Source organism: Palaemon carinicauda, chromosome 5 (assembly GCF_036898095.1).
Source record: "Palaemon carinicauda isolate YSFRI2023 chromosome 5, ASM3689809v2, whole genome shotgun sequence".
NCBI lineage: Eukaryota > Metazoa > Arthropoda > Malacostraca > Decapoda > Palaemonidae > Palaemon > Palaemon carinicauda.
The window spans coordinates 105,090,153-105,112,692 of NC_090729.1; the positions used below are offsets into that span (position 1 = coordinate 105,090,153).

At 35.7% G+C, this 22,540-nt stretch overlaps 1 protein-coding gene across 1 annotated transcript in view; it reads left to right on the top strand.

The window, feature by feature from the left end:
- The window catches only part of LOC137641382 (RING finger protein 17-like), a 1,982,860-nt gene that overhangs the window by 1,353,874 nt on the left and 606,446 nt on the right, over nucleotides 1-22,540 (top strand). The window contains exon 24 of the mRNA XM_068373901.1: nucleotides 11,272-11,416. Within this exon, the coding sequence (XP_068230002.1) occupies nucleotides 11,272-11,416 (145 nt within the window). The remainder of the gene's footprint in view (nucleotides 1-11,271; nucleotides 11,417-22,540) is intronic.

Here is a 22,540-nt window from a genome sequence, read left to right on the forward strand (position 1 = left end):
CGGGTGTTGAGGAGCCATTGTCCTTGACCTACTTACAGTCATACTTTGAGTTTCGTGACAATTCAACTTCATACCCCATAATTTGCACCATTCACTAATTTTAGCTAGATCTCTATCAAGGGATTCAGCAACCCCAGATCTGCATTCAGGATATTGGTTTGATGCAAAGAGAGTAGCATCATCTGCATATGCAGCAAGCTTGTTTTTTTAGGCCAAATAACATGTCATGTGTATATAGTATGAAAAGTAATGGGCCAAGAACACTACCCTGTGGAACACCAGATATCGCATTCCTATACTCACTATGGTGCCCATCAACAACAACTCTTTGATATCTATTACTTGAAAATTCAATAATAATGCTAATAAATGACCCACCCACTCCCATTTGTTTGAGTTTGAAAACAAGGGCCTCATGATTAACACAGTCAAAAGCAGCACTAAAATCGAGACCAAACATACAAACTTCCTGAACACAATCGAGAGATTTCTGTACAGCATTGGGGATTGTAAGCAGGGCCTTTATGAAAACCAAATTGCAAACTAGTTAATAGATGATTACCTTCAGGAACCCTATTAAGACGTTTTGCTAAAAAAATTTTAAAAACTTCAGATAATAGGGGAGTTCTGGAAATTGGGTGGTAATCAGTTGGACTTGAGCTACCACAAACACATTTACATAGTGGAGTAACATTACCAAATCTCCAACAAATGCAAAAAGCTCCTCTTCTTGCTAACTTGCACATAACAGATAACTTTGGAGCTTATAGTATTTTTATATCTTTTGATGGCTATTTACTGTGGAATTATAAAAGAAAAATATAGTCGCTTCAGTGAATAGAAAGTTTTTTTTATACATAAAATCAGTGTGCTCCACCATTATTTAGAGATAATTACATAAAACATTTTTTTTTTCAAAATTATTCTATAATCAGTTTTCAATTAATGAAAACCCATTTTGGTTGTTTAAAGTGAAATACAATTGAGAATAAAGCAAACTTATGAAAAAATTATTCTGTTATCAGCAGGAAAATAAACATAGAAATATAATTTATTATAGGATAAATGAGCAATTGTATCCGATGATAACAAGTCTTGTATAGAGCTCCAGTAGAGAACCCACGGCCTCGTAGCGAAATGCTATTCCATAGTCTAAATATATACAGAAAGGCTACCTTTAGGTCTACATAACCAATCAAGCTTATATACATTACAGAGACGCCCAAATTCTCATGGATTTTAGGTAGCTAACAGGGAAAACTGCTTCAAATATTATGTAGCTCACCCTAAATGTCCAAGATCATATAGTTTTGGATAAATATTTTTTGTGCAATTTCATCTTCTCTTGGAATAAAGTTTTTAAGAATGCCTGGGAAACTACCAGCAGTTTTCTATTGCAGGTACAACAATGAAGTAAAATTAAGTTGGTTGAAGAAGAGATTCTTACAAATTATACAGAACAGGTTAGGATCTTCTCTATACAGGTAGCTCTAAATCCAATAATGGTGTTGGATTTGGAGTGTGTAGTAGAGAATTTAAATCCGTATACACACTCCTCAAGTAGCTTTTATTATTATTTTTTGTTATTTTTAATGGCGAACTGCATGAGATTTTAATAGCTATTGAAGAAATAGCTACAGTGAAGAAGGCAGCCTCAAATTTTTTTGTCATCTAATAAGTCTTTAGGCATTGGAAGTCTTCAACTCTAGTAATCATTTTAGTTAAGAAAATTTCTGAAGTGGCTTTATGTCATGAAATGCTGAGGGATATCAGTAAACTTTGTTGGTTCCAGTATATTTGGGTGTGCTTGAAAATTAAACTTACTTCCAAGGTGATCTCCTCTTTATATTGAAGTCGGCTAAGAGCTGTTGTTCAACTGAAAAGGATTCCAATATAACCATAAAACAAACTCATTTGGGTACAACACAGGAACATAAATGGCTGGTTACTCTTTAGTGTAGACCTAACAGTTCTTCAAAACATATATGATACAATACTTTAACATACTGGATATGCCATTTACAAATATTAACCATATGGAAGTTAAAATCACTCGTATATCATACAAGAGAGTACAGCACATGGTCGTGTATCACATCTAGGATATTTCACTAAAAGCTCCTCCCTCTTCGATTTTAGCCCCTCATTTTTTTCTTCAGCCAACCAACAAAGAATTTGGGATTGTAGCCTTTATTCTTGATTGTTTAAGGGCTATTTCAAGGTGTTTTTATGTTACCATGCATAATCACACCACACTCTTTAGTCAATGGTTACAGTCCCTATATGAGGCATTACTCCAACCCCTCGGTGAAGGTGTCTGGTTTCAGTTCCATTTTCATCAGAATAGATGCTCACCAGAATGTCAGCCGGGAAAGCCCAACCCCCCACTGTGGTGCCCAACCACAGCAGTGGCCTCCCCAGTAAACAGCTTAAACTCACGGTTCCGGGTGGCGATTGATCTGCTGCTATGCAAAATGTTAGGTGAATACATTACTACTGTACTAGGAAGGAGGTTAGTACCGTTGAACACGTGAAAGGATTTCAACTAGGTGTGGAGAAGGGGTTTCGGGGCCATCGAGCACAGTTGCCCATAGTATCCACTGCTTTTGCATCCGAGACCAAAAAAATACACTCTTTTAGGTTTAGACTACCTTTGCTTCCTCCTTTGTAACACATATCCTTTACATTTGGATTTTCTCTCCTGCATTTTTGAAAGATTTCAAGTCTACAATTTGACTTAATTGATGAGCTGCAAAAAGTGTTCACCCAAAAGGCAATACCAACCTGTGTGTCGTACGTAGGGGACTTTTTTATGGAGTCAGTCATCTTTTCAGATAACCCGGGATTTCTTGGTTTTCTTTCTGATCTTCCTTTTTGAGGAGAGGAAGCTCCAGCTATCGACTATACTGTCATATAAATCCATTTTAAGAGAAGCTATGAAGCATGCCTTTGACATGAATCATTAATCTCAACTCGGAAGTGTTTCATGAGATCACCCAGTCTTTTGCCTTGCTAAAACCATCCCCACCCACTCCCATGGTTTCTTTTTGGTCTCTGGATAAGGTCCTGGAGTTCTTGGCTGGTTGGATAATTCCACCATTTCTCTTGAAGAATGTTATTTCTAATAAAATTAGTTACAGGTTATCTTTTAATTCTGACTCCGGGTTTCCTTATTCTAGCCAAAAACGAAAATCCTCTTTGGAGATGGGATCCATTCTTCATCTCGGCTCTAGAGTCAGGGAGTAACAACCTCTGCCTTGTGTTGACTTTGAAAGTATGCTTGCAGAGATCCACATCCTCAAAAGGTAGTTTGTTTCAAAATGCTTAGATCAACATTTCCTTTTCAACAGGGACTATTCATATTTAAATGACATTAATTGAAAAGGCTGACCCAGTTTCCATTCCTAAAACATGTGATGTGAGGAAAATTGCTTCGTAACTAGAATTTTTGCTAATAGACAATTTCAGGACTTCTAGAATTTTACGGAGTGGTTTAAGCATAGGGTGTTTATTAAACACTGCCTGAAAGAAATCATAGCAGTACAACATTCGTGTTTGGTGCTTTGCATATTTGTGACCCATACAGGGGCAGTCCAGAAGAAAGGAGCAGATTAACCAGGTCCTTCAAGAGAAAAGGGAGTTACGGAACATTGGGCAACCAGTAGTCTTCAGTCTGACTTGATAGTTTTTCTTCTTACTCTTGGGTACATGGGCATGAGCTGTAGGATGTGTTTGGTTGCAGATGGATGTTTGGGAATGGACATGGTCTACTGATTGGTAATCTAGAAACCAGACAGCACTCATAACTTCAAAAGAATATTTTTGACAAAGGAAAAACTTAATTTGGGAGGTGCTTTGTTGTCTCCCAAACCCTCCCTCCTGCCTAATCTTATATTAGGGATTGGAGTTTTATTTATAGGCTCTTGATCACAAATGGTGGTTGAGAGTTAGTTGTGACATAGGTATGCTGGCAATAAATGAAATATAAGTTCTTTTCTGAGTTGTTGTGCATGGCATTACTCATAGCAGGTGATGTTTAGCTACCGAGGTGCCGGGCAAGTTGAAAAATACCTGAACTTGCAGGTCTACTCTATAAACAATGAGTCTGTGCTTCACACATTGATACACTGGCCCTAGAGAAGGGGAATAATATTTCTTTATTAATTTAACAAGAAAGTTCTTGGAGACCACAGAGAACCTCCCCAAGAATAAGTTTTCCCTCATCAAAACTATTTATTTATTGTTCTTTGCTCAGCTTATTGTTCCTATGTTCTGGTAAGTGGAATATGTTGTCGCTCTGTGCAATAGCTCCGTGGGCTACTATTTTGGCATTTTAATTATCTAATTTATCACTTGGTTCAATTTCATTTTGCTCTGCCATTTGGTGCTGCACTTGCAATAACTTAAATCACACATCAATCATATTATAGTACCTGAAAATATTGTACAGTTAACTTAATAAAGCCATTGATATGCAAACTTGAAAAAGTGGTGAGTTGTAGCTTTGCACTCCAACATCTATTCAGACTTGGCTTCCATTTCCCAATATCAGACTAAATATATCAAACACATTTTTACCATAACTTATAATTTTTAACATAATTGGAGGGAGGAAAGATTGCTCAAATGTTACTCTGCATTATTTGCAAGTCTTCCCCTACCTAGTGACTTTTAAGCAATGGAGTCAACTACTAGGTTGTTAGGGAGAAGTTTAACCTAGTTATGACTACTTTCCCCTACCCTTGACCGTTGTTATAGTTAGGGGAAGGGGTTTGTTATCTGAAAAATAGGTTTGTTATCTGAATTTTATTTTTCAATAAAGTGCCTTCGCCAAAACCTTTTTATGTTGGTTTGAATACTTTTAACGCTTGCATTAAGATTCTTTATCCTTTTCTTGAGTATTGGCCTGGTAAATCATAGGTAGTTACAGAAAAGAGTATGACTTCCTTCCTGTACAATTGATTCATTGATGGGTCAATTATCTAATTGATAGTTTAGGAAATGGATTAGTATTTTTCTGAACCTATCTATATATAATATGTGGGATTGTGGTGGCCTATTGGTAACGTCTCTGCCTGGTGATTGACAGACTGGGGTTTAAGTCCTGCTCAAACTCGTTAGTTATACTCTCCCTCACCATAAACACCATGCCTTGGAACATATTCAAAGGAAAGAACCTCATTATGGTATATATACTTATGACTCAAAATAGTCGATGGATGCTGGGTGTTCTGCAGTGTCCTCAGACAAAATCAGTCAGGTCTTATTACCCAGTGAAGCATCAGTATTTACATCAGAACTTTCAGCCATTACATAAGCAACTGATATTAAAATTGTTGAAAATAGGGTGAATCATAAGTTTGTGATTTATACCAATTCAAGAAATGGCATTGAAGGTCTAGAGGGTTACACATATGAATCATTTGGTATTGGAAATTAAATAGCTCCTAGACAGATTCTATTCCCTTGGGGTAAATATAGAAATATCTTGGATTCTTGCTCATATCAGGATTTTGGATAAGGAAAAAGTGTATTCTGCACCAAAATAAACTTTTAAATTACCAGTGAAAGATTATACAATCAACTTGAAGCATTTCATACCTACAAAATGCAAGATCAATGGAGTAACAAATATGATGGTAATAAGTTGAAAGAAATAAGCCAATTGTTTCTATATATGACTTCATTACAAAAAGAAAGGACTGAAGCAATGTTAGCTATACAGTAATGGGTATAATTCACACAAAACTGACATGTGTATATTATGAGCCCACGTCATAAAGCAGATTCTAGGTTCAATGAGTGTGATTGTATTTTAACCATAAAACATATTTCTTGTAATTGTCAAGTTTTTAACCCTTTTACCCCCGGGGTATTTGGAAATTTCCCACCCTTAACCCCCAGGGGTTTATTTTTTTCCAAGCACATTTTGCAGTATATTTTATTTAGATTGCTCTAACAACCTTAATTTTTGTCATAGAGAGGTCGGGTTGGTCTCATTCTCTTGGAAAATTATCAAAAATATGAAAAAAATAATTTTTATAGCATTTTTTTGCAAGGACATACCGGTACGTCCATGGGGGTAAAGGGATGGCTTTTGTGAAACGTACCAGTACGTCCTTTGGGGGTAAAAGGGTTAAACAAGAAAAATACTTATGTTTTGGTGAAGAAAGTATTATTGACCTTTTATTGGGCTCACAGAATTTATCAGATTTGAACTTATTTTTTAGAAACAGGTATTATAGATAAGATTTGAATTTGTTTATCATAGATTTTTACTTCATAATTTATTTTTTATCCCGCATATTTACTATAATTTTATAGATTAAATATATATTTTTTTATTTCTGAATTTAATCAGCCCAGGTCTGTAAGAGTTGAGCTAGAAATTGAGCTGGCAAGTATACTCATTTTAATGATAATTGTATTAATACTACCATATATAGACCAGTTGTAAACCTACATCAAATGAACAGTTTCTTCTAAAATACTTTTTTTTTTTTTGCTTGAATTTTTTTTATTTTGGTAAAAAAATAAACCTTATAAATCAGGGAAAAAGGAAGACAAAATAAAACACAATTGAAAAAGATCACCATATGATTGTTCTCTAATGTCTTTCTGGGGTATATACCAAATTTTTGTGTTATAGCTTTTAAACTAAGGGAGAATATAGAATTGGAAGGTCAGTATGTATAGTTTTTGGATATAGCCGCTAAAAGATTTCTTTGTGTTTTCCCGAAGACAGTATTAATAAATCATGATTATTATGAAGTTTATATCCATTTTTGGGTATTATTACACCAAAACTATGTAATTTATCATAATTTGATTATAATTGATCCCTTTACTCAATATCTTGCTTCTTTAGGCTCCAGGTTCTCTATTGCTTTTTCCAGTGGCAGGGTATTGTCTCTCTCTCTCTCTCTCTCTCTCTCTCTCTCTCTCTCTCTCTCTCTCTCTCTCTCTCTCTCTCTCTCTCTCTCTCTCTCTCTCACTAACTCTGCTAATATTGGCAATATTATACGAATATTAGAGTGAATTTTCTCCTATATTTTAAAGAGATGTTTTAATTGTGTTTTCCTCTTTGGCATGATTAGATTCTTACCAAAACAAAGAAAAACATGTAAAGGGGAGCAAATGTCAGAGCTCAAACTCAAATGTTTTGTATATTTACCAAGTCTACATTAATAAATCCTAATTATTATGTATTTTATATTCCTTTTTGGGTAATAAACAAAACTGTTATCATAATATAATCGTAATTAAAGATTCCTTTGCTCAATATCTCGCTTCTTTAGGCTCTTGGACCCATCCTTCTTTTTCGTGGATCAGGGCTCTCTCTCTCTCTCTCTCTCTCTCTCTCTCTCTCTCTCTCTCTCTCTCTCTCTCCTCTCTCTCTCTCTCTCTCTCTCTCTCTCTCTCTCTTTCTCTCTCTCTCTCCAAATCCACTAATATCAACGATATTATGCTTTTCTGAACTCTTATTAGAGCAAATTTTCTTCTTCTGTGTGTTATCGAGATGATTGGTTGTCTTTTCCTCTGGCATGATGAAATTCATGCCGAAACAAAGAAAAGGATGTAAAAGCAATCAAACTCGAATGCATATTTCTCTGTCAGGTCTTTACTCGAACTGAAGGGTTTGTAAGCTCATAATCGTGTTTTGGGATTCAACGAATCTCTACAGATGCCATTGCTCACAATTTGTTTGATATTAAATTGTAATAATTATCAAAATTTACATTATCAAAAGAAGTATTGCATTTTCTTGTATGTATCAATGTGATTATGAAAGTAAGAAAAGTTTTGATGGAATATTTCATATATGCATTTTTTATTGCCATATGAAGCTCTATGAATTAGCTTATCAGTTTACCATATATTAGCTTACTGACCGGCCCTTCAAGTTACTAGGCTTTAATTACTCTTCCTGCAATCGCAATAATGACCGTCGGTGTTGTGAAACCACATAATTATCAATCATTCATTCATTCTCCACTTTGGACGTCTGATCATGCTATAGGGTCGTTAGTAATTAAGACTTTGCATTCAGGCCCTTATATGTCATACTGTTTGAAAAAGTTTTATAAAATCTCAAACTGACTGGAATGACATTTTGAAGGATCCCTGATCTCACAGTCAGATTCAAGCTATGTTGAATCCAAGGTCTATATATGTTAGGTCTGGTCACGGACGGGGATTAAGCCATTAGAGCCTGCGGTTGACGTCTGCAGGCGGCTTAGCTCGTCACTCAGTTGAGTGAATTGGAGTCAGTCCATATGTGTTAATCGTTTGGATCATTTAATTTCTTGTCTTATCTCCACAAAAAAAAAAAATAAAATCCCTGAAGTATGTAGTTTTTGGTTGTTGTAGTAGAGGGAAATAAGATAAAGATATCTCTTTCTATTGCATCCCAAAAGATGAAAAACTTCGAAAGAAATGGGTACACCTCTGTCGCTTAGAACTTACCTTTTACAGATGGATGTTTCTTTACCTGAAAACCAATATGATTCAGATAGTGTGTGCAATTAGAGAACTTCATCACAAGGGTTCATTGCACAACAAGGAACACAAAACACCTTCTGAACCCGGGTGAAATTATATAACACTAGAAAAGGAACTCCTCCTTTTAGCAATGACACTTGCAGCTTTCGATGATATCCAGGAAGAGCATTCTGTAGACATGCCCTTTCAGGAGGCTATGGAAAAATAGGTTGTATTGTAAGAAAACTCCTTCTGTAACAGTTGTTAAGAACAGTACTTGATTCAGATGAAAGAACTTGAATAGAAAGGATTTTTAAAACCCAAGGAGCACTTGTTCATCTCAGTGATGAACATCTTAATAAACAGTTAATATGTCCGCTGTGGACTGATTTTTTTTAGAATATGATTTCTAAACAGAAAAGTTAAAAATGTCGAAAAAAGTTTTAAGGTAATGTGAATAAGATATAAGTGAACTTTGCATTATTAGATGTCAGTGTCCTTATATTGAATATCTATTATCACATAGATACCTTATATACAAAGTTTTCAATATCATTTTCTAATTTCCTTTTACATGATCATCTGGTCTTATAAATTCAAAAGCTTAAACATTTTTAACACACACACACACACACACAGAAGTAAAATGAAACTGAAGTAGAGGAAAAGGAATGATCTGTCAGAGAACTTTATCTCTTCACACCTACTTGTGAAGCCATTAAATGCCGATACAGATGAAAAAAGGATTTCCCATGGAGGAATGGAAAAACGTGGCTGTTATGGAATTTAGAATTTTGTATGATTTTCTGGTTTCCTTTTGGTCTTTCAGAGACATGCAAATCCGTCTTTTACTAAACCAGATACAAGAAACATCATTTACGAAAGCCAAAAAACCTAAATTTGTACGAAAGGCTATCAAGAGTTAAGTATTTCATTGCCATATAGGTTTATAGCAGTACTTACCCGAGATGCCGCAGATGACGTTAGCTCTTGACCGCGGATCGGTACTTGACCAGACCTTACATATATAGACCTTGGTTAAATCCATCCTTTATATTTAGCTAGGGTATATGATTTGTATTAAGTAGAATAAAGTCTTGTAATGTTATGAACAAAAATATGGTAATGTTATGAAAAAAATGTGGTAATGTAATGAACAAAAATAATGTTACTGATAATCTAGCATAATTCATTACCCTCGAAAATGTGAGCTGTAAGTTAATGGCTGCTCTAAAGGACTTGAACATTCGTTATCGACACAAAGTAAGTGTGGAGCTCCTATTAATATTATCAACTTAGACTGGAATTAGATAAGTAATTATTTCAAAACCTATATAACTATATATAGATTGTTAATAATTTTTCAGTGGGAATGTGTCCTCAATTCGCAGGAAAACTCACCATTTAAGGTGCTGCGATAGGTCAAGTAAAACCTGACCATGTGGGTCTTTCTTACACACACTGAATCTGTGCCTTGCAAGATGATTCACTGGTGCTAGCACAGGGAAAACAATATTTCCTTGGTATATTTTGTCTTATTAGGATTCCTGTTCTAATCTTTTCAAGAAAATTCACATCTAAATCTTTTATATTTACTGCCAAACTATATGGCATACTATAACTGCTATTAAAAAAAACAATGGTGTTGAAAGAGGAGGACAATTTTTCAATTTTTAGTGATGCAAGAAGTGTCCTACAAGCTTTTAGAAGCTTTTTCATTCCAGTAACCCTTTAGTTTTAAAGATTTTAGAGTGGCTCTTTATTATTGGGCCAAGGTATAACGGTTGAATTTTTCTGGGTTCCTGTGCACGTAGGTGTGTCTGGATATGAGAAGTCAGATTTACTGGCAAAGAATGCTGCAGCTGAGTTGCACCAAGAAGGTATCAAATCTCCTGTATTGATATGTTACCAGGCATTAAAAGTTTGTTTTATAATAATTGGCAACAGTATTGGGATAGTTTACATGGAAATAAGATGAGAGAAATAACGAATGTTGTTTCTTCTTGGAGGTATAACATGATGTCCCGAAACTGGGAGACCGCTCTTTCTCGTCTCTGCATTGGTCACATTTGCTTGACACACGAGTTTCTGATGACTGGCCAATACCAGCCATATTGCAATGACTGTTTGGCACCCCTAACCGAGTTTGGCCGAATACCAAACTTTTAGCATTTTAAGAAATAGATATCTGTTTGAGGCTTGAGGTGAAGGATAACAGGTTCATCCTTACCAAGATTCATGGGCAAGATGTGTTGTACTATTCTAGCAGTATTTTTAGATTTATTTCAGTAACAGGTTCTCTGAAAGCTATTAAACTTTTATAAGAACATCTTTGCTTTTATCATTATAAATTGAATATCCTTTTATTCTTTAATTATAACAAATTATATCATTGTCAATGATCTTAGATATTAGGTGCCAGAAAACTTAAAATCAAGCAATTAATCTATCATCTAACCCAAGAAAGGGATATTGAGTGTATCTTTTTTAGTGATAATCCTGTAAATATCTTATCATGCAATCATCACCCTTTAATTAAAACATAGGTTATCATCAATTATTTTTTATTAGATACATAGGGGATGGCAAATGCATTGAATCATTTTAAGAAGCATCATTATAACCAATGAGAGTAGACAAAACCCAAGAGCAGAGCACTTCTGCATTGGCAGTCTTGTGGATCTGTCCTTATTATTTTAGCATTAACACTTTTTTTTCTTTATACTTGTTATTCCTATTTTTTTGCTCTACAAAATTTTAGTTTTCTAAATATATAATTCTATGTTTCAGGCTTCAAGATAAATTGATACAGAAAATGCAGAATAGAACTTCATTTGCTGCCTGTCCCAAGATAGGTGATATCTGTATAGTCAAGTGTAAACCAAGTAGCTTTGCTCGTGTCAAGATACTAGAAGATGTTAATCAGGAAACTTTGGTGTGTATTGATTTTTTCAAGTAATTGCTGGTAAAAAATTATTCAATGGTTTAGTTTATGAATTTTGGTCGGGGAGAAATTTACATGGAGATAAGTGTGCAAGGAGAGAGCTAGTTATCACAGGTCTTATTGAAACTTAAAAGAAAGGTCAGGGGCTGAACTGTTTAGGAATACAAACTATTTCTTGGTGTGCCATGAATTTACAGATTTTAATTATGTAAGAAATTTGGTAGGTGAAAAAATTTATTCTTTTGACACTGACTTCAGTGTCAAACGATGAAGACAACAGTATAATGTACTGTGTACCTTACGGGCCGAACAAGGGAAAGGCCCATGCCAACAAGAAATGTTGGCTTTAATACACTACGAACTACTGTGCTCTTAAACTAATTTACATAAGATTTCTTTTGCTGTTAGAATGCATTACACATTCCCCAATTAACATCTAATTTCCTCTTGCAAACTAAACTTATCTAGAAATAGATGCGCAAGTTGTACATACATTTGTATGAATTATAAAATTAATATACTTGTATAGCTTTCTTAAATTCTAACTTGTATACCCATATAGCTTTCTTTAATTCTACTCAGTTTCTATCATGATTATCTTACTTATTGATAAAACAATAGGTTTTCTCCTTATGGATATGAATGTAATGCTTATAGTAGTATAGATTCATTTGAAAAAGTTAGAAAGAATTGGTTGAGAGTGTGTCATCGAAAGTGTCTTTCCTCCATGGAATCCACTTTCTAACAGCATCTGTGCTTCCCATTCTTTCGTATTTGTTAATGGGTAGTATTGAATGTATGATATCAATTGTTAAAAAAGAAAATTTGCTTCTTATAGAAAAGATTGTTGCAGCTAATTATTTTTACCACTTAACTATGGTAAGTGTATTTATCTTAGTTTAGTTTTATCCTTAATACTCATCTGATATAAACTATAGTTATATTTTATTACCTCCGCCAGGAGGTTATGTTTTCGGTTCGGTTTGTTTGTTTGTTTGTTTCTCTGTTTGTCTGTCTGTCTGTGGACAACGTAGAGGCCACATTTCTACACGGAATCACTTCAAACTTGGCCAAGTAGTTCCCCAATGTGTATGGAAGAACTGATTAAATTTTGGTCAAGGTCACCCCAAGGTCAAGGTCACAGGGGTCACTGGTGTCACTATGACATAAGTGGCCATATCAAGAGACAGAAATAAAGCACTGACTTTTGCATAAGCCAACAGGGAAGTCCTAGTCCAGGCGCAACCCATGGGTGATGTTCAAATTTATAAAGGTCAAAGGTCAAGGTCATATTGGTGCATTATATCAATGTCATATTAAGTATCAGTGGCAAATGAACAAAGATCACTTGAAGGTCAAAAGTCAAGCAGGTCACTTGAAGGTCAAGGTCACGTGAAGGTCAAGGTCACGTGAAGGTCAAGGTCACCTGAAGGTCAAGGTCACGTGAAGGTCAAGTACATTTGAAGATCAAGGTCACTTGAAGCCAAGGTCATGTGAAGGTCAAGGTCACGTGAAGGTCAAGGTCACTTGAAGGTCACGTGAAGGTCAAGGTCATGTGAAGGTCGAAGTCACATCAATTCATGATTCTAGGACATATGGCGCTCTAGGTCACCTTGGCGGAGGTATGTCCTCTACGAGGACCATGTCCGCGTTCAGGACTTGCTCACTTGTTATGAGATTGATATTCTCAGTTAAAGTGACTGATTCTAAGAGGCATGTGATTACATTGAGAGACAAATTTTACATAGCAAAGAAACAAAAAGGGGAAAAAAAGCTATAAACATTACTTGTGCTCTAGGCCTGCCTCAGCTAACAGTTCCTGCTATTATTCAGGATAAAGACTGCATTGTAAAATATGTGACTAAAATGCTGTCATTGAAAACTTTTTTTTAACAACATTAAGATAGGCATAAGCTATGATGAAATAGAATGCTTATTTATCCCTTTTGACGGAACGAATACACATAAATGAGTTCCTACAAGGCAAATGCCTATTTAACACCCACATGAAAAGGACACTCAATTTACAGTGAGTTACTGATGGTTTAATCGGTTCTAGAAGCGCTTTAGTGTACACAATATTAAAATCAAAGAAGCTGATTGCTGCCATGGAATTTCCATAATCCCAAAAAAAAGTTTGATCACCATCAAATTCCCCAGAACTTATCTTGTGTCAATGGAGACCGTTTCTGGAATAAAATGCCTGATCATTCATTTATTTCTAAGGTATATAAAACCATGCCAGGGTATAAGGTAGCCAAGGATAGACTAATGTTAATATTAGGAGGAAACATTACTGGTAATTCTAAACTGAAGCCTTTATTAGTCTCCAATTTACTTAAACCCCAGGCTCCCACGAACATCTTGAAGTACACTTTTTCCGTGATATAGATGGTAATTCAAAGGCATTGGTCACCATGGTTATTTTTTTAAACTTGCTTTAATGGTCATTTTTATACTATTTGTCAAGGAGTATTGCAAAGTAAAGAACTTCCTTTCAAAATTGTCGATACTGAAGAATGCCCTTGACATCTCTCACATGACTGATTGCTGTAAAACTTTATTTTTCTGGCACCCAACTCCACCTCTCTTACATAAACAATGGAACAAGATATCTCGGTGTTTATGGAATACCCTATTCCCGGCAGTTGGTGCTACTGTGGGAGAGACGGAATAAATATTTGGGATTTGTGGAAGGGATACAATAATTAAGCAATGTCAAACTCATGCACTTCTTTGGGACAAAATCACTCAATTGGCAATGAATGGATTGTGGAAAATACTGTGCCCTCAATTTGTGCATGATTTTAAAGACTTTGTAGAGTCAGTCAATGACATTTCCATGTAACTGGTAGCTTTCAGTAACTAACTAAAGATGGTGTTGGGAGAGGAGGATTTTGAACAGTTGATCAAGGGTTACAAGCAACCACTGACAAATGAATATTGTTTGAGTTAAAAGAGCAACAGAAAATTAGGGAAAATTTCCTAGATGTAGAGATAAAAACTTTCAAGGTCAACAAACTGCAACAAGAATTTTACCATCTACTCAATTTTTGGCGATCATAAGTCAAAGGCTCCTTCAAGTGAACATTTTACAAAAATAAAAAATGGTGTCAAAGATTTAGTCATGGCATTATGGGCTGATCTTTGAAGATAAAAGAGGAAATGCCATTCAGTAAATCATGGATCAGTTCTTAGTCAAGGTCGAAAAACAAAAAAAAACACCAAAACACCACTGTATCTAGATCCTGAAGATCCACTGCTATCAACATCAGATTTGAGAAAAAATTAGTATCTGGTACTACATTTATAGTGTTATATTCACCATCAGTCATGTCATCATGCTTCTCTAACAACTAATTCCTCACCTCTAACTCCACCTCCTCCTTTGTCCAGTAAGCAGGAGAGATGCCAACTTCAAGGTGCTAATATTACAGTCTCTCTCTCTCTCTCTCTCTCTCTCTCTCTCTCTCTCTCTCTCTCTCTCTCTCTCTCTCTCTCTCTCTCTCTCTCTCTCTCTCAAAACTACACATTTAATTTGAATTATACACATATAGTTCTGTACAGTGCCTGCATTTCACTCGTAGGTTTATTGATATGCGTACAGTATTTTGTTTGTAGAATAACACCAGGCTGTATGTGCTTTTTCATGTTAAAAAATGTATAGGGGGCATTTAAGTCACTGGCTAGTGATACAATCTGACCTTTGTCAAAAATTGGCTTACCTCAGGTCTCTTGGAACTAATTGACAATGTAGACAGGGTTATTACTGTAGCTGTGTACTTTATTTTGGGGATACAAGAAGATAAGCTCCCCTCCTTATGGTGGATAACTAATAATTATTTTCATTTAGGAATATTCCATTTCGGGTGAGTGAAATCATATAAAAATTTCAAGTAATTTGATCTAAAACTTTTTGATTAGCAAAATCATGATTTGTATAAATATTTTAGGTACATTTTTCTCAACTAATATAACACCAATTATATTGAAAACAATACCATCAAAACTTTTTTATAAATCAGATAATTCTGTGTGACAGGTTTTCGATTTTCCTTTTCCTTTTTTTTTAATGATTTTTTTTTTTTTAAATTTCCTTCATCTAGAAGTAAAATAATCATGAAAAATAGAGAAAAGGGATAATCGAAATTCTGTTACAAATAATTGTGGGAATTTTATTCTTCTCTCTAAAATTGAACGATAAATAAGTGAGAAATGTGTACCTAAGTGTAAATAAATATGTTTTTGAGTTATGAGCTCCCAAAGATTTTCTCTAATTTTTTTTCTTTTTTTCTTTTAAAAAATCAAGTTAACATTATTATGATAACCTTACTTTGTTCTTTTATTGTTTATTCCTACATGAAGGCTCCCTAAACGAGGTAATTATACACTCAAGTTTACTATTACACTTGGTGTAAGGGTGTCATGAGTTGCCAGCGGCCTTTCATTGTTGCTAGAGTTTTAGTTAGAATGTTCCAGCTTTGTACTCTTTTTCACGTTTCCCTCTCTTTTTTGTTCTTTTTTTTTCTATGCTTACTTTTTGTTCTTTTTTTTCTATGCTTACTTTTTGTTCTTTCTTTGACCTTAGGTAACATTGGCCTTGCTATAAAGTTCACCAGAATGTTGTGAAAACACAATACATACGAACTGCATGTAAACAAACACACGTGCAACGTAGTTTTTATACGTTTTTGGAAACTCTGGCTGTTCTTCTCATAGATCGTAGTTTGCGTTTGCCTACCCTCTCCCAATGCCTTTCATCTCTGCCAGACATATGAGATTTCGAAATATAAATAAAAAAAATCTATATAAATGCAAAAATAAACACGCAAAGACGATTCTGTCAAACTTGGTCATGCAGACGACGCAGTAATGATGACGTCATCATTTAAAGACCGCTTTATCTTCATTATTTGTAAAAAAAAAAAAAAATTGGCTGAAACTTCTGGAGAGCATGTATGATATGTTTCTACATATATAGAAACAATAAAACAATTTTTGATTTTTTAAAATTATGTCAAACACCATAGTGGACTGGACGGTCCCCTTAAGGAACTCCCACATTTCATCTGCCCATCAGCATATGATTTGGCAGTTAGAGGTTTTGTTAAGTCGGATGTTGACCTAGACCCCAAAGAGGAGGCTGGCTTACCTCTATTGCCCTCAGAAGAGACCTTGGTGTCCTCGGGGAGGTAGACTTGGCTGCCTACTCTCTAGGCAGACTACTGTCCTTCTGGGGTTCAGTCAGCTTGATTTGGTTAACACCCACTGTGAATTATAGCCGGAATAGTTTAGGCATCAATTTGCTCTCTCTCTCTATGTTGTCCCCACTCCAGGTCCTTCAGTTTTCATAAGCTTCTGCGTTCCTCTTGCTCTACACTCGCCTCATCCTGAGCAGTTGGTATGATACTTAGACTTTAGGGTTCTCAGGTTCAAGAGAAAGCTCCAGTAGGTGCCTTTTGTAATGACCCAAGTTTTCCTGGCTTGGTAACGGGAGTAGGCAGCGGTTATTAGTATCTTTTATGGATGTAGAGGAGGGAAACATAGCTAGAAACCCTTGAGAGTCAGGAACAGAAGGTGCTTGCAGACCTGAATTGAATATTTTTCTGAGCTAGAGGCTTTGATATTCCCTTCAATAATGTGGAATCTGAGTAATTTGCTACATTTTCTCAATCATGTTAGCATATCAAGGAACTATCCCCAAGAATTTTCCTCTAGCTTGCTCCCAAAGAGGCTTTACTGTTGAAGCACAAGTCTGCTTCTAACAATCTAGCATGAGTAGTCTTAAGAGTATGTTAGAGCAGCAGAGTTTGGGGACTGGCTAACACTACTTAGTCTAGTGTTGGTCCAGGGGATCGCCAGTGTAGCCCTGGCAATGTCATTTTGCAAGCCTACTAGTGAGGCTTTATAGAACATTTTCAAAATTGTCAGAGAGCAAATGTCATGAAGTTCGCCAGTGTCCAAAGAAAAATACAACCCTTTTGGCTGATGTGTTTGACAGTAAACAGAGTATTGAGAAACTTGAACTTCCTCATTCCTGTTTTCCTGAGGCTAAACTAACTAGTTTAGCTTTTCGATCTTGTGTTATTAAAGCTCTGTTGATGGACCTTGATGTTTATGGAGGTGTAGACCCAATTGGTATTTTTCCTGTGTTTTTTTTATTAAGACTGCAGATTTCTTAGCTCAAAAATTATCTGTTATTTTGCACAAGTTAACAAGAGGAGGAGCTTTTAGCACTTGTTGGAGAATTGGTAATGTTACTCCACTATGTAAATGTGTTTGTAGCAGCTCAAGTCCAACTGATTACTGCCCAAGTTCCATAACTTTCATACTGTCTAAAGTTTTTGAACGTCTTATAGCAAAACGTCTTAATAGGTTTGCTGAAGGTAATCATCTATTCCCTAGTTTGCAATTTGGTTTTCGTAAAAGCCTTGGAGCATGTAATGCCTTCTTACAATCTCCAATGCTGTACAGAAATCCCTTGATTGTGGTCAGGAAGTCTGCATGATTTGCCTTGATTTTAGTGTTGCCTTTGACCATGTTAATCATGTGGCCCTTGTTTTCAAACTCGAACAGTTGGGATGGGGGGGGGGGGGGTTATTTCTTAGCATCATTATATAATTTTTAAGTAATAGATCTCAAAGGCTTGTTGATGGGCACCATAGTGAATATAGGAATGTGATATCTGGTGTTCCACAGGGTAGTGTTCTTGGCGCATTTCTTTTCATGCTATATACATATGACATGTTGTTTGCCCTAGAAAACAAGCTTGTTGCATATGCAGATGATGCTACTCTTTTGCATCAATTCCATTTCCTGAATGTAGATCTAGGGTTGCTGAATCCATTAATAGAGATCAAGCTAAAATTAGTGCATGGTGCAAATTATGGGGTATGAAGTTGAATCCTAACAAAACTCAAAAGTATGATTGTAAGTAGGTCAAGGACAGTGGCTCCTCAACATCGGTATCTCGGCATTGATAATATTTCTTTAACTTTATATGACTGAAAATTTTAGGTGTGATTCTCGACAGCAAATTTACTTTTTAGAAACACATTAGGTCTGTTTCTTCTTCAAATGCACAAAAAAATTGACTTATTGAGAAAGTCTTTCAAGATTTTCGGTGATCAGTCTATTATGAAAAAGTGTTTTAATTCATTCATTCTACCTTGTTTCGAGTATTGTTCTCCTGTCTGGTCTTCAACTGCTGATTCTCATCTTAATTTGTTGGACGGTAACTTACGGTCTATTAAATTTCTTATTCCTAATCTAGATATTAATCTCTGGTATAGTCATTCAATTAGTTCATTATGTATGTTGCAAAAGATTTTTTTTAACTCTGACCATCCTTTACATTCAGATCTTCCTGGACAGTTCCATTCTGTTTGTGATACTAGGCATACTGTTAATTCTGATAGTCAGGCCTTCTCTGTCATGAGGCTCCATAGTACAAAGTATTCTAGAAATTTTATTCCAGCTGTGACCAATTTGTGGAATGATGTTCCTAATTGGGTACTTGAATCAGTAGAACTTCAAAAGTTCAAAAGCAGCAAATGTTTTTATGCTGAACAGGCTGACAGAAGTCTTTTTTTAGTCTATAGATTAATTATGTTTCAATGTTAATGTTTTTTCAAATATTTTATTTTAATTTTCTAATTTCTTTTGATATCGTTTATCTATTTCCTTGTTTCATTCCCTCACTGAACTATTTTTCCCTTTTGTAGCCCCTGGGCTTATAGCATCTTGCTTTTCCATCTAGGTTTGTAGTTTGGCTAGTAATAATAATAATGATAACAGTATCAATTATCCTTCACACAGTTGTATTCAAGGAGACCTATGCGTTTGTCAAATAGTCCTTGCTCACATAAATTTGTTGGAATTAATGGGAGTTTTCATGACATTGAAGAAGCTCAATCTGGGTAGGAAACTTCTATGTGAGAAGTATTTCTCTCATTCTGATTCACCTTTCGGGCTCCTTCAATGTCGTAACGGACTCCCTGTCCAGACAGACGACCATGACAGGGAATGGACATTGGATCAGGCCTTGTTCCAGATCCTCGAAATAATCCCAGTCTCCAAGTGGACTTGTTTTCAACAAAAGAGAATCACAAACCTCCAGTCTACATAGTTTCAAATGTGAATCTCGTGGCAGTATCAAGAGATGCTCTAAACTTGGACTAGAGTAAATGGTTTTCAATTTTCCTTTGAGCATGATTTTGAAGGTTTTGAAGATCCTATTAAAACTTTCAGGGACAGCAGTGCTAGCGATGCCACAGTGGCCAAACAGCCCATAGTTTCAACTATTTCAGTGTCTAAGACCAAAGTCACACACTCTTCGATCAGCACGGCTATATCAGAGAGTATAGAATCGGAATATATCGGCTTCCTTCTTTCTCACCCAGAACCCGTTATGCTTGGATAGCATCTCCCTTATTTATGGAAAAGGAAATTCAATATACAATGTGACATATATGATAAGATGTAAGAGACCTTCCCCCACCATACAATACCAGTTGGTATGATAAGCATGGATGACTTATCTTAATGATAGATCATGACAGATAACCCTAGACTTTCTATCTAATCTACTACTTTGAAGAAAGGAAACTGAAGCTGTCAACAATCTTATCATACAAATCTACATTGCTAGAGCCTTTCAAACAGACCTTTAACTGGGATTTAGACTTGAACGTGTTACACGACGTTACACATTCTTTTGCCTACTACTTCAGTGTCTTCCTGGTTTAATATAGGGTGCATGAATTTTTAATGAAGTTTGATAATTATATTGATTCCCTCAAAGAGTTGCTGCCAAAGGCTAATTTTCCAATAGTTTTAGCTTCATGAGCAGGAGTCAGCAACCTTCTAGCATTATGTAAAAAATAGGAGTTCTCGCTATCATTCTTGACCTCCTATTTATAATCATAAAAGAAAAGCATCTCCAGATGCAGGATCCTCTTTATATCACAGCTTTACAGTTGAGAGATTACAACCTTTATCCAGTATCTACAGTGTAGGCATAAATGCAGAAATCTATATCTTCAGAAGGTAGTCTGTTTCAAAATACCCTGATCAACAAGCCCCTTCTGCTAGGGCCATATTTTGATGACCTCCCTCATCAAAAAGGCAGACTCTTTCTCCACTTCTAAAACCCATGGTGTAAGAATAATTGCTTCCTCATTAGCATTTTCTGCCAATATGCAGTGTCAGGACGCGGGTGTTTATGAGTGTTTTAAAACCTTAAGTATTTACAAGACACTACCTGAAACAAATCCAAGCTGTACAACTAGCTTGTGTGGTGCTTAGCTCAACTATGGCACTTACTAGAGGTAACCCGATTGAAGAGAAAGCCTCTCATCCCTGCACCTCAATAGACTGACCATGATAGGCATCTAGCTTCCTCACAGGGATCTTCTCCTATTAGGTTGGTTTCAACCTGTTATTTTATGCTCATCAAGTACTGTATGCACTATTAATGGTTTGCTTGGTTTTAGACAAGTGTCCTTTTAGGGTACCTGAGTCTGCTCCAATGTTCTCTGATATCACACAGCACATTAACACCAGAAAAGGGATTTTGATAAAGGAAAACATATTTTTTGAGGAGGTGCTATGTCGTTCACTTCATGCCCCCAACATCCTTAGACTTATGTTAGAAAGATAGTCATATGATACTTAATCCAAATATAAAAGATGGTAGGTGAGCGCATGATAGTGACCAGTTAGCCCCGGCCTCAGTATTAGTATTGGTTCTTGGTGATATGTCATCGTGTTTCAAACATATTTCAACATAAGAATTGCTGTGACATATTTGACTGAACCTTAATTTGTAGATCCTCCTCATACCTCTATATGGCTATGCTGTGCACCTTGTTACACTAGCCCTGCAGCAGGAATAAGTATATTTCTTTTGTAGTTTCTTGTAGTATCGGATTCCTAGTCTTAATCTTGCAAGAAATTTGGAGACCACACAGCACCTTCCCTAAAATAGGGTTTTCCTCTATCTAAATTCCCTTTCATTGATGCTAATGGACACTAGATGAAGCTCTCTCCCTTACTCTATTGCTCTCTTTCTCTTGCACTCTAATTTCCTTTGTCCCTTACGTGTCAAAATCCAGGACACCATCTGTGGTCCTCTATGATAAATATTGTCAGTTTTGTGATGCTTCATATTTAATTTCAAATTGTTCTAGTCAGAGACACGATTCCCTTTGTTTCCTATTGAGGCCAACAATGTGATTTAAAACTTAAATGTTAGCCATAGCTGAATGTTTCAGATAAGCTTTTTGAAGAATATGTCAAGTTACTACAGTAAGAGAATTTATAATAAGTACCATAAAGCATAAAGGGAAATTAGATAGGGGATTTGGGAAAAGTTCAGTGTAGGCTTGGCTTCCTGAATTGGGTGGTGATGTAGAAATCGGAAAATTTTTTGGAATGAATTTCATTGGTGTAATTTCAGCTTACAGTGTCTATTGAAAAGCTTTTCTTGTTCATGCATCAAATGTCCTTAGACTATAGAGTATAATCCAGGGAAATTTACAATGGTTTTATATTATTTCCAACCAGTTCCACAATGACTTGTTCTACTAAAATATACAAGTAATCTTACAATAGCTGAGTGTTCAATTATTTTGTGTAATTGGAATCATGGCTGAGAGATATCCATTATTTGATGAGGTTTCGCAATTATCAACCATTAGATGACGTCCTTCCTTTAACCTTACACTCTGATTCGAGCTTTGTTATTAAAGTAAGATTAAGTAAGTAAATTACTTTGGGTCAGTTCTCTAGTTTCATGAAATCGGCTGTTGAATAGTGTACCGTATCGATAGGTGAAAGTGAGCTGACTGCGAATGCATATACCAGCATCACATATGCTAATGTAAACATATTCATTAGGTCCTGGAGTCATAATTTACTGCCGTAGGAACTTATTGTGATACTTATCAAAGCATTAACAAATATAATTCATATTCTTTTTTATCTTAATTTTGATTAGTATCTAAGTTTGTTTCAGATGAATTAGTCTGTTTGCAACCCTTTGTTATAGCACAGGGGAGAATGATGTTTACTCCCAGGATATTCAATAAGGGTTTTATAATACCAAACTGTTTG